Source organism: Rhinatrema bivittatum, chromosome 5 (assembly GCF_901001135.1).
Source record: "Rhinatrema bivittatum chromosome 5, aRhiBiv1.1, whole genome shotgun sequence".
Lineage (NCBI taxonomy): Eukaryota > Metazoa > Chordata > Amphibia > Gymnophiona > Rhinatrematidae > Rhinatrema > Rhinatrema bivittatum.
The window spans coordinates 26,811,326-26,824,623 of record NC_042619.1 but is presented as its reverse complement, the minus strand read 5'-3'; the positions used below and the strand labels follow the sequence as shown (position 1 = coordinate 26,824,623).

Below are 13,298 nucleotides of genomic sequence, written 5' to 3'. Positions count from 1 at the left end.
ATCAAATACAATCATAAAACTTAAAACAGTTAAACAATACTTCCACATGCCTCACCAAAATAGAATGCCTTCAACTATGTGGAATTCTCTGTATTTTATGGTGCAAAAGCTCCATTTCAAAATAACGAAGTAAATTTATTGTATTGCTTTTTACATCACAGTTTGTTTTTCTGCATTCAAACAAGCAGGTGGTGTAACTCATGCAAGAGTGTGTTCATCTAGAGTTGGGGGGATGTGGTTTTCTTATTTTAAAACCATAAAATATTGCTAAATAGAGGGGGTATGGAGCTAGTTGTAGCACATTTAAATTGAATTGCCTTTTTCACTTTTAGTGATTGCTTATCACTAGGTGCTAGAAAAAAAACAAATTCATTGCTTGGCGCCTGATCTGGATGGAGGCAATTCTGCCAATGTTAGCAACCCAGAAGGCAAAGTTGCTGCTGTCAGTATTGGGCCCAGCCCCACTTGGGTCAGGAAGCTGCTGCCACTCTGAGGACTGAGCCAAGATGCTGTGGTCCACTGCTATCTCCCATCCTAAAGAGAGTGCCTAGGAGGTGGGGATAATGCCTGGAAAGAGAGTAAGAAGGGGGGAGGAGAGAGCTAAGTAAAGTAAATGTAAAAATACAGGAAAAGAATCAAAAAGCAAAAACTAAAAAAGACAAATAGACATATTAAGGGAAAAACACATTTGATTTTGAATGACTTCAGTTATTTTTGGATTTCAATATACGGTAATTGTTGCTTATTTTATCAAAGGTCTTGTTAGTATTCTCCTTTTCTGTCTTTCGATTGCACATTTTCGGGGTGGGTGATGGGGATTGGATTAATGCAAAATAACCACTGCTTTATTAATATGGTATGTAAAGAGTCGTAAATTACTATGTCTTGATAATTCTATGTCATTTATTTCAGTATAAAAATAGATTACTGCTAAGGGGAAAAAAAATACTAACTAAAAAAAAAAGGCAGAGAAAAGGAAAAAAAAAACCTTTCAGGCTCCTAAACTTTTGGCTGCTGCCTAGTTTTTCTTATCACACGTGTGAGCATACTGGGTTATAATATATGGAATTCTTTAATGCACTTCAGTTGAAAAATCTTGATGATGTTAGACGTTGCATTTGAATTTGTAGAAGAGTTTTATATAATACACGATTTTAACAATTTATTTTCATTTTAGAGTCCTTACAAAACACTTCTGCAGGATAATGCTATACCAACTATATTTGACCTTAGAAGTCCCTTGAATAATCCAAAGAGCAGTCGTAAGAAGAGGATAATAGAACCGGTATGTGTAATAGTTTCTTATTTTTATGACTGTTTTATTTTTATTTTGATGTCTTATTGTTTTAAAATGTAAACCGGTATGATTTCTTTTGAATACTGGTATATAAATTGAAATAAATATTTCCAACTCCAATCTCACAAGGTTACCCTTTAAGGATTCTCTTTTATTTGGCAGTGCATTGGAGAATATGGTGAATAGTTGGGGGAAATCCAAGGTTCCTCGATTGCTGGAGGACAAGGAGGTGGCAGCGTCTCTTTTTGGGGCAAGGGGCTGCTCTAGGGATTCCCATCTATTTCCTCCTTATAGAGGAGCAACTATTCAAGTTTTGTCCGTTTGGAAGATCTCCGTCCTTTTGGCCTAAGAAGACTTGTAAAGATGCGGGTTCTGGGGCTGGAGCACCTTGTTCTTCCCAATGAAGTTGTGGGAACTCGCCTACTGGATCAGGAGATAGGCAGGCATCTATTTCGCTTTTTTTCAAAAGTGGGCCCAGATTACAACGGACCAGTGGGTCCTGAAAAAGCGGTAAAGGACAGCTTTGCTCTAGAATTTCTCCAAATTCCTCCGGATGCCTTTATGATCTCTCCATGCAGCTATCTGCAGAAGAGAGTGGCAGTGGAGACTACGTTGGAGGCTGTTGGATTTGAAGACCTTAGTTTCTGTTCCCAGGTCACAAGAAAATATGGAGTGATATTCCATTTATTTTGTCATTTCCAAGAAAGAAGGGGGGTCTTTTCCGCCCATCCTAGATCTGAAAAGGGGTCAATTGACATTTGCTTGTCTCATTTCAGAATGGAAACTCTATGCTCCATCAATATGGCAGTACAAAGAGGGGTATTTCTCATGTCTCTCAACCTGATGGAGGCTTATTTACATATTCCCATTTGCCAAGAACATCAACGTTTTTTACGCTTCGTCATTTTGGGATGTCGTCATCAATTTCAGGTCCTGCCTTTCAGGCTGGCTACAGCACCCAGGACCTTCTCAAAGGTCATGGTGGTGGAAGTGGCATCTCTATGCAAGGAGGGGATTCCGGTCCATCTGTATCTGGATGACTGGTTGATTCGAGCCAGAAGTGTAGAAGAGAGTCACTTGGCATCTCGCAAAGTGATCTCATTGCTCCAGGAGCTAGGCTGGGTGGTTAACTTAGTCAAGAGCAGCTTATAGCTATCTTGGCAAGCAATTAGATACAGAGCCAGGCAGAGTGTTTTTACCAGAGAGTTTCATTCAGAAGTTAATTACTCAAGTTCAGGCGTTGAGAGAGACTATTCACCCGATGGTGTGCTCTTATTTGCAGGTCCCGGGATCGATGGAAGCCACATTGGACATTGTTCCCTGGGTGAGGGTGCACATGCGGCCTCCTCAGTGCATGTTGCTCTCCCATGGAATCTGTAGTCCCAAGAGTACTTGGTGAGACTCCACTTGCCATTGGAGGTGAGCATCCAGTTGCAGTGGTGGTTACAAGCAGATCATCTCAGGCAGGAGATTTTCTTGGAGGCACCGTACTGGTTATTGCTTACGACAGATGCAAGCCCTTCTGGGTTAGGGGGCTCACTATCAAGAATTGGTGGCACAAGGTTGCTAGAATGCTGAGGAACAACAGTGGACAATCAATTGGTTGGAAGTGCATGCAGTTCGACTGGTGTGTTTGCAGTTTGCTAGTGACTGGAAACTCGAGCAGTAAGGATAATGTCTGACAATGCCATGAATGGTAAGTTAAATCAATCATCAAGGCAGAACTAGAAGCAAACAGGTGTCTGAGGAGATAGATGTGCTCACGGTGTGGGCAGCACAGCATCTCCAGGACGTATCCACCTCCCACAATGCTGGGAAGGTCAATGGTAAGGGCTGACTTATTCAGCAGGCAGGTCTTGGATCCAGGAGAGTGAGAGTAGCAGATGAAGCCTTTCAACTCATAGTGAAGTGCAGAGGTCGCCGTTATCTGGATTTACTGGCAACTTTGGGCAACGCAAAGGTACCATGGTTCTTCAGTTGCAGAAAGGATCCGAAAGTGCTGGGCATCAATGCTTCTGTTCAGGTTTGGCCAAGGAACATGGTATTGTATGCCTTCCCACCATGGCTGATGATAGGCAAGGTCATTCGGAAGATTGCAAGTCAGACCGAAAATGTACTTCTGGTGGCTCCAGATTGGCATACCATGGCCTCCAGGGCCAATCTTCAGAGGCTACAGGTGGACAGTCCTCTCAGACTACAACTCTGGAAAGATCTATTGTATCAGGGGCCCATACTGCACGATGATCCAGGTCGGTTTAGTCTTACAGTTTGGCCCTTGAGAGGGCTCAGTTGCTGAAGCGTGGCTATTCTTCTGTAGTGATTTCCACTTTGCTCCAGTCCAGGAAATTTTCTACATCTCTGGCTTATGTTAGAGTTTGGAGAGTGTTTGACAGTTTGTGTGAGGAACAATGCTTTCATCTGTTCAAAGTTGAAATTCCACTGATATTGGAATTTTTGTAGGAGGGCTTAGTTAAAGGCTTGCCCTTAACACTCTGAAGGTGCAGGTAGCAGCTCTTGCTTTGCTATAGGGGGCGAGTCAATGGTGCAACCTTGTCTTACCATCCATGTTTTTGAAGGGCGTTAAGCATCTATGTCCTCCCTTGCGGTGCTTTTTTGAGACCTTAATCTGATCTTGCATTTTTTGGTGGGTTCTACATTTCGGCCACTGCGTGATCTCTTTGCAAGTCAGACTTTGAAGACAGTTTTTTTTCATGGCAATCTGTTCAGCACGATGGGTCTCCAAGCTGCAAGCTCTTTCTTGCCGGGGTGGTACAGCTCAGGACTGTATCTTCCTTTTGCCGAAAGTGGTTTTGAAGTTTCATTTTTTTCTGCCCATGCTGGAAGGAATAGAGATGAGCGTGATTATCATCTATTGCATGCCATGGATGTCAAGTGGCATCTTGTGCAGTACTTAAAGGTTACTTGCTCTTTCAGGAAGTCTGATCGACGGTTTGTGCTCCATAGTGGAGGCAAGCGAGGTGAACCAGCAGTGCGGGTAACTATAGCCCGTTGGGTGAAAGAAATTAATAATCATGTTTGAGTCTAATTGTTTGTCCTTAGTTTGGCTTTTCTAGAAATACTGGCAAGCTGATGTCGGGGCAGGGCTATATGTCAGTGAAGTCAGCGAGTCAACTTTACTTCGCATCCATCTGCTGGTAGAAGTGCATAACGCACTGGTATGGATTGGCTTGCTTCCTTAGAGGAAAGGAAATTTCTCCTTTAGGGCTATATGGTGTTGACCCAATGGAGCCTCAATTAGATCTCGTACAATTGCACTCCAATGTTCACTCATTTGAACATGTAAAGATCGTTTTGTTTTACCAATGTATAACAAATGGAAGGGGCACCACATAACATATATAACCCCTCAGGAAGAAAAGGTAATCAATTTTTACAAAATGAAATGACCTGACTTAAAAATCGGTAACTCATTTCCCGAAAATGATTGATTGCCTATTGAACACTGGCTGCAAGGAAAATAACCTGTTATAGCCAATGTGTCATTTCCAGGAGCACCACTTTCATGATCAGAATGAATAGCACAATCTTCAATGTTACAGCCGTGATGAAAAGCAAACATAGGACTTGACTCAAAGTTACTATGTAACTCAAGTAGGCGCCAATGTGTCCTGATACTTTGTTGAAATTGGAATACTTGAGGGGAGATCGAAAGCACACAAGTTACCCCTGTTTTTAATTCTGGTTTGGACAGTTGAAGTAACAAATCACAATTCACCCACCGGACACTCTTTTATAAGTCTTTCTCAAGAGATAATTTTGAATAACGAGGCTGTCCTTCTTATGTATCCTCTCTTGCTGTAGCTTTATACTCTTAAATTAGAGCACAAACATCTCAAACAAAGAAACTGTCCAGAAGATAAATTTTCATGAAGATGGTGAGGATGACAGCTGGAGAATCGGAGAAGAGTATTTCTATCAGGTTTCCTGTATATAGTAAATTCAAAACCATCTTGTTTCAAGGAAATACAAATGCCAAGAAAAGGAAGGCAAGATGTACTGAACGATGCTCCTTCTATTTAGTAAAACAAAATGTTCTTTGTGTTCAGTCGAATGATTGAACATCTGAGCGTAATTGCATGGGGTCATATTGAGATGCTGGTGGTATATCTCTCTCCTCCACGCGGCGACCGAAGACCTGCGCGACCGGCGCCGGAGCCCCACCGGGGGAAGGTCAGGTCAGTGTTCGGCCTCCCCACCCGGGGGACCCAGACGCCAGCCGCGATCGCCGAGGCCGTTTCCGACGAAGGAAAAGCGGAAAAAAAAACAAAAAACGCGCCTAGGCCCGCCCTGAATCAGAAGGCAGCCAATCAGAGAGAGCCCGGCAGGGCTTTAAATCTTACCCTGCTAGGCACCTTCTCTCTCTTCTCTCTCCTCCACGCGGTGACCGAAGACCTGCGCGACCGGCGCCGGAGCCCCACCGGGGGAAGGTCAGGTCAGTGTTCGGCCTCCCCACCCGGGGGACCCCGACGCCAGCCGCGATCGCCGAGGCCATTTCCGACGAAGGAAAAGCGGAAAAAAAAACAAAAAACGCGCCTAGGCCCGCCCTGAATCAGAAGGCAGCCAATCAGAGAGAGCCCGGCAGGGCTTTAAATCTTACCCTGCCCCTTTGTCTCGCCCCTAGGAGGCCCCGAGCCATACCCGCGGAATAACCGAATTCTTCAACAAAGGCAACAGCCAGCAAAGATACAGATTTAACCGTTTCAGCCTTATGGAATAAAAGTCAGCCTCCCCAGCAAGCTCCCCAACAAGCGTCCAGCACTCATCCAGCATCCAGCCTCTCCAGCAAGCGTCCAGCATTCATCCAGCATCCAGCCTCTCCAGCAAGCGTCCAGCATTCATCCAGCCTCTCCAGCAAGCATCCAGCACTCATCCAGCATCCAGCCTCTCCAGCAAGCGTCCAGCATTCATCCAGCATCCAGCCTCTCCAGCAAGCGTCCAGCATTCATCCAGCCTCTCCAGCAAGCATCCAGCACTCATCCAGCATCCAGCCTCTCTAGCAAGCGTCCAGCATTCATCCAGCATCCAGCCTCTCCAGCAAGCGTCCAGCATTCATCCAGCATCCAGCCTCTCCAGCAAGCGTCCAGCACTCACCCAGCCTCTCCAACAAGCATCCAGCACTCACCCAGCCTCTCCAACAAGCGTCCAGCATTCATCCAGCCTCTCCAACAAGCATCCAGCACTCATCCAGCATCCAGCCTCTCCAGCAAGCGTCCAGCATTCACCCAGCCTCTCCAGCAAGCGTCCAGCATTCATCCAGCCTCTCCAACAAGCATCCAGCCTCTCCAGCAAGCGTCCAGCATTCATCCAGCCTCTCCAACAAGCGTCCAGCACTCACCCAGCCTCTCCAGCAAGCGTCCAGCATTCATCCAGCCTCTCCAACAAGCATCCAGCACTCATCCAGCATCCAGCCTCTCCAGCAAGCGTCCAGCATTCATCCAGCCTCTCCAACAAGCGTCCAGCACTCACCCAGCCTCTCCAGCAAGCGTCCAGCATTCATCCAGCCTCTCCAACAAGCCACAAACATTCATACAACGTAGACCCCACAAATGGCCCCATTTTTCACAATTCCAATTCTCCAACATAATACTCCACCTAAAAGAATTTCTTTCCGACATGCCCAACAACACAACCTTAAATCCCTCTCTTCAATTTTAATCACTCCTTCCACACAACTTCTAGGCCTCACCCTTTTCTCTTTAAGCCTCTTCAATGCTCAATCCCTCACGAAAAAGTCTGTAATATTGAATGACTACCTCATCGATGTGAAACCGGAGATATGTGCAATTACCGAAACATGGTTAAAACCATCAGACACAGCAATAATTAATCAACTACCTACAGAGGTGTACGACTTCTTCTCGCTACCTCGTCATAAAAAAAAGGGAGGAGGCATTCTCTTAGCAACTAAAAAGGACCTCAGATTCTTGCTACAGCAATCCAATTCCAACTCAAAACTTGAATTCGGCTTCTTCACCTCAGACAAGCTACAAATCCTTCTCGTATATGCCCCCCCAGGACTCTTGGAATCAGATGCCTCACCACTGGTTGAATTAACCTCTGCCCTCATCAACTTTGACTCGCCAGCCATCATTCTAGGGGATTTCAACATGCACGTTGATAACCCTACCCCTTCACCCAACTGTGAAACTCTACTCACAGCTCTCACAGCGCTAGGCTTCACTCAATTAGTTAATAAACCTACCCACAAAGCCGGCCACACGTTAGACCTGATCTTCGTTAACACTTCAATCAAGCCCATATCTATACCTAATTGCACAAAGGTCCCGTGGTCAGATCACTACCTAATAACTACTTCATTCTCTATAAAAGATACCAACCCGGCTTGCATTCCTTTGCCCTCCTTCAAATATAGGAAAACTTGCTCCCCAGAAGACCTTAATAATCACCTATCTCCACTACTCCACCAACTAGACCTTACGGATCCGAACGCAGCACTTCAATCTTGGAACACAATCACCGAAACTATAGCCAACAAGCTATGCCCTCTTATCACAAAAAAACCACACCAGAATTCCTCCAAAAGACAGCCATGGTTCTCAGCAGAATTAAGAAAGCTTAAACTCCAACTAAGACAAAATGAGGCTAAATGGCGCAAAAACCCAGGAACCAACACCCTTTCAATCTACAAATCATCTCTGCATCAATACAAATCAAGCACCCTAAGATCCAAGAGGGACTACTACGCCTCGAAGATACACGACCTTGTTTTCGATGCCAAAGCCCTCTTCAGCTATGTAGCCAACCTCACACAAGTAAACCAACCAGAGATTACACATGACCAAGCTCAATCAAAAGCAGAAGAATTAGCTCTATTCTTCAATAACAAAATCAATACTCTCCTATCGCAGCTCCCCACGAACCCCACTGTTCCACTAACCACTCCTCAACCTTCAATCAACTACACTCGGTTAGAAGAACTTGACACAACTTCATCCGCCGAGATCCAAGGAATTCTAAGGAAAATGAAACCATCTTCTCATCCCTCGGATCACATCCCAGCCAAACTACTACTAGCAATTCCAGAATCCATCTCCAAAACCCTGGCAGACATCATAAATTGCTCCCTCACACAAGGATTCTACCCGGACAACCTCAAACTTGCCTCACTCAAACCCCTTCTCAAAAAACCAAATCTCGACCCAAACGATCCTAATAATTTTAGACCGATAGCTAACCTCCCATTCATAGCCAAGATAATGGAAAAATTGGTAAACTCACGACTCTCAAACCACATTGAAGACAACAACCTTCTATTTCCATCACAATACGGATTTCGTAAAACCTTAAGCACGGAAGCCCTCCTCATCTCTATGACTGACCACATCATCCTAGGATTAGACAAAGGACAAGCCTTCCTTCTGATACTACTCGACCTATCATCTGCATTTGACACGGTCAATCACTCCCTTCTCGTCAACCAATTATCAGCCATAGGTATCTCAGGCACTGCCCTATCATGGTTCAGAACCTTCCTCAGCAACAGAGGTTATAAGGTTAAGATTCATAATAAAGAATCCTCTATACACCCCGCATCAGTAGGAGTCCCTCAGGGCTCATCCCTGTCTCCTACCTTGTTTAACATTTATCTATTACCCTTATGTAAACTTCTCACTGACCTCAATCTCAAACATTTTCTCTACGCTGACGATATTCAGGTCCTGATCCCCATCGAAGAGTCGCTCGCTAAAACACTGTTGCACTGGGAATCCTGCCTCCAAAATATCAAACAACTTCTTACAAGTCTCAACCTGATACTAAATTCATCAAAAACAGAATTTCTACTCATCACACCAGAAAACAGCTCCATCTCATACACCCATCCCACCGTACCAAACACCACACAAGTGAGAGATCTAGGAGTTCAAATTGACAATCACCTAAACCTGAAAGCTAACATCAACAAAACCACCAGAGACTGCTTTTATAAGCTCCAAGTGCTGAAAAGAATACGACCCCTCTTCCACACACATGACTTCAGAACAATCCTACAATCAATCATTTTCGCAAAGCTGGACTATTGTAACACCATCATGCTTGGTCTCCCTTCATCACACACCAAACCATTACAAATGGTCCAAAACGCCTCCGCCCGTATACTCACCAACACCAGGAGAAGAGAACACATAACACCTATCTTGATGGACCTCCATTGGCTGCCCATCCACTTCAGAATAATCTACAAGGCCATTCTCACCATTTTCAAAAACATCCATCAATTAGCCCCAATCGATCTACATATCCCCCTCCAATTACACCATTCCACAAGACCGAAAAGAGATGCTTACAAAGGATCACTTCAAGTACCTCCAGCCAAGACTACCAGACACATCACGCTCAGAGATCGGGCATTCTCCACAGCCGGTCCAACATTATGGAACTCCATTCCCCCGGATCTTAGAATGGAACCCAACATCTCAACATTCAAGAAAAGACTCAAGACATGGCTGTTCACGCAGGCCTTTCCTAACTCCAATTCCATCTAACTTCCTTCTTTCAACACGCTCCGCTAGCATTAGCGTTAATAGCCACCTCTTACAATGTTATTTATACTTATATATAACTATCTGATCTTCATTTCCCTTCTCATTCCAAGTTATTGTTTTCCTTGTTATATGTAACTGCTTTTCTGCACTATTGTTTAAATGGTAATTGTTTAAATGTTTAAATGGTAAAGTTTATTATAATTACACCCCTGTTTCTTGTGAACCAGCATGATGGGACCACCGTCTTGAATGTTGGTATATAAAAAAGTTAAATAAATAAAAATAACCTTGTATAACCCTTTTGAAGAACATACTTTCATGGTTCTTGAGCAACCAGTACAGCAAACCCACAGGGGGAAAATTGATCCTTCAATACTTCAAAGGGAACAGAGATGGGTTTATTATTTTAACACCGTGAAACTTGATGGATTAAATAAAGAGATTGACTGGTTGCTGTTTTGATGGAGAGAATGGCAAAGCCCTTTTATGATTGGTTAGATTTAGATTATAATGCTCCTTGATTGGTTGTAATTTTGTAGACAGTAGATTGTATAGATGATTTGCACTTGTTTTTAGTTAGTATGCTAAGCCCTGTTTTTGACTGGGTTTCATTTTTTTGAGGAAACCATTTGATTAGTGGATTAAATCTTTAAATGTGGGGCTGTCAGTGTCTTCTGAGCTTTCTGCCATTTTTATGTAGCTTTAACTACAGTGAGGTATTGCATAGGTGTCTGCATTTTGATATTCAAATTTTTTTATTTTTAATTTTCTTTTGCAGAGATGTTCTTGTTTTGTTTTTTTTTAATTTTCTAATTTATATGCATTTCAAATACAATTCAAAAGAAATCACTTGAATAGCAAACATTAAGAGACAAATGAAATCAAACCTGAACAAAAATATCTAAAGAAATAAGTAAAAAAAACCAAAACCTCTTATATTAATCCTCGATACAAGGATCCAATCCCACAACCTTAGGAAACCTATTATCCACAAAGCGGAAATAGACTAGCGAAAACTAGGTCTATATATTATATGAACGGAATCCTAAAGCCTGCTATCAACTTAAGCAATAGGAGAAGAGCTTACAACAGGTGGAAATTTATCACACATAAAAGAGGAAAGTTGTGAAGGCTAAAAAATATATATAAGAAGTACTCTGATACTTTGCAACACATTTACAGGGGAACTTAAGAAAAAAGGTTGCCCCCAGTTCTAGTAATCTAGGCTTTAATAACAAAAACTGCTTCCTCTTTCTTTGGGTCTGTGTGGCCAAGTCAGGGAAAATGCGTACTTTCAAGTCCAGGAAATTTTCTAAACAATGATGGAAAAACATTTTGAGAATCCTTTCTCTGTCGGACTCCAGAAGAAAGGAAACAATGTGTAGCAGGAGTAACCAAATCCCTCTGTGTAGTTTCCAAAGTATTGGTAATATCCAATTGAGAATCAGTGATAGTAAGAGCCTGGACACTGTTGATCTTCTCTGCCTTTTTTAAAAGGTGAAATACAGTTAAACCTTTGAAACAAGAGGAAAAGTTTGCTCAGGAATCTTAAGAGCCTCTATCAAATATCTCTTCCACACATCTCTAGGAGAAATTTAACAGATCTTTCGGGAAATTGAGACAAGATTTTTCACACAAACTTGATTTTCCAGTAATTCCACCTTATTATTTATCCCAATATTCTCTTTTAACATATGCTGAATTTCTTTTAAATCACCGATATCTTTTCTGACTCTCAAGCATTTTGATTACTTGAAATCCCATTCTCTGCCAGTTTCATACGATTATCCAGAGATCTCAAAGAGTTAGCAAATGGTTTTAACTGCTGAGTAATGTTAATATGCTTTCCAAATAACGTCAAGGGTAATAAGTGTAGGTGTCACCAACTCAGCCATCTGAAAAGTGGGGGTCTCTGGAGCTTCTCCTCCATATTACAGTGAAGCAGCACTTCCAGCCATGTCACCAGCAACATCCTGGATGTCGGAGGGCTCCATGGCAGGTTCCACAGGACTTGCAAACACAACACTGGTTTCAGCATTGTCATCATCACCATGTGACACCATCTCCTATAGCGGACCCCGTGATCATGCCTCTGCAGGATTTGCCGGGGCAGTCCGTTCCTCCAGGGAAAGAGATGAATGTTCAGGGAGAGTGTTGGGTGCAACTTCCTCCCGAACAATCTCCAGCAAACCAACTCCCGAAGCCTGAGATCCTCGTCGCACATGGGCGTCCATCAGGCCTGAAGTAGAAGGGGAAAATAAAGATTCACACTCTCTGGCCCTTCACTTCCTGACAGAGTGAGGCATTTTTAGGAAAATTTGGTAGCATCTGATGAAGCCATCCTCAAGCCCGTCTAACCACTGCGGCCATCTTGGATCCCTCCAGAGAAATGATGGTTTAACCCCAATTATGGAATCAATCCAAAAAATTAAACACAGGAGAAAAAGAAAGTGCACTCCAAAAAACTATCCACACACAAAAGGAGATGCAAACAAATAGGTACAGTCCAAGTGTCAGAAAAAATTAAAGAAATGATCTTTTTAAATCATTTATTTTTTATATTGTTACAACGGCAACTCCATTGCTCATCTTCTATATACAGAAGATACTAACCAGGTCCCCTGACATGGACCCTGTGTTTCGCCAAAAGGTTGCATCGGGAGGGACTATTGCAGTATGTAATTTTCACAATTAAAATTGAAGCACAAACGAAAATCATATGAACAGAATAACCAGACTGTAAACTAACAGGGCATACCGTAAATATTTCACCGAAAAACATACCTTAAAGTCCATATTTGAGTCTAAAGGAGTGCGAGCAGTAGTGACAGATGAAGCAATTTAAAGGTCTAAGCATTTGGCACGAAAAAACCGGCCAATGAGAACGTACAATGCAGGGAAATCAAACCAATGACAGCAAAGGAATCCAAACCTCAAACTGTAAATATAATGACAATCAGATGAGATAATGCCATTCTATCTCATTATTAAGACCTTTAGGGGATAGACAGTCCAGTCTATGGATCAATTTTTGTTCTCTATGAATTAACATTTCAGAGAAATTACCCCCGCCCCCCGGGATGGAGGAGGTACCATGTCAATTACGAAGAACTTCAGGTCTGCTTCAACGTGTGCATAAGCGGCCCAATGGGGGATCAAAGGGGCGACTTGCTGACCAGTCCTAATGTTAGAGCGATGTTCAATAATCTGTGAATGTACCGAGCGAGTAATCTTACCCACATATAGTTTGGAACATGGGCAAATAATCACATAGATCACTCCCCTAGAAGTGCAAGTTGTAGAAAAATTAAGGGTATAAAGTTTGAGACACCGGATGTTCATAGATAGTCATAAACCAAAAATCTATGCACCTCCGAAATGTGCTTCCAAGACACTTGTGCAATGACAATAATTTATTTATGTATTTATTTATTTATTTTTAGTTTTTATAAACCAACGTTCCTGTATAAAATACA

At 42.8% G+C, this 13,298-nt stretch overlaps 1 protein-coding gene across 1 annotated transcript in view; it reads left to right on the top strand.

Moving 5' to 3' along the window:
* LOC115091876 (52 kDa repressor of the inhibitor of the protein kinase-like) overlaps positions 1–13,298 on the top strand; it is a 46,132-nt gene that overhangs the window by 22,891 nt on the left and 9,943 nt on the right. Inside the window, exon 3 of the mRNA XM_029602158.1 lies at positions 1,178–1,285. Within this exon, the coding sequence (XP_029458018.1) occupies positions 1,178–1,285 (108 nt within the window). The remainder of the gene's footprint in view (positions 1–1,177; positions 1,286–13,298) is intronic.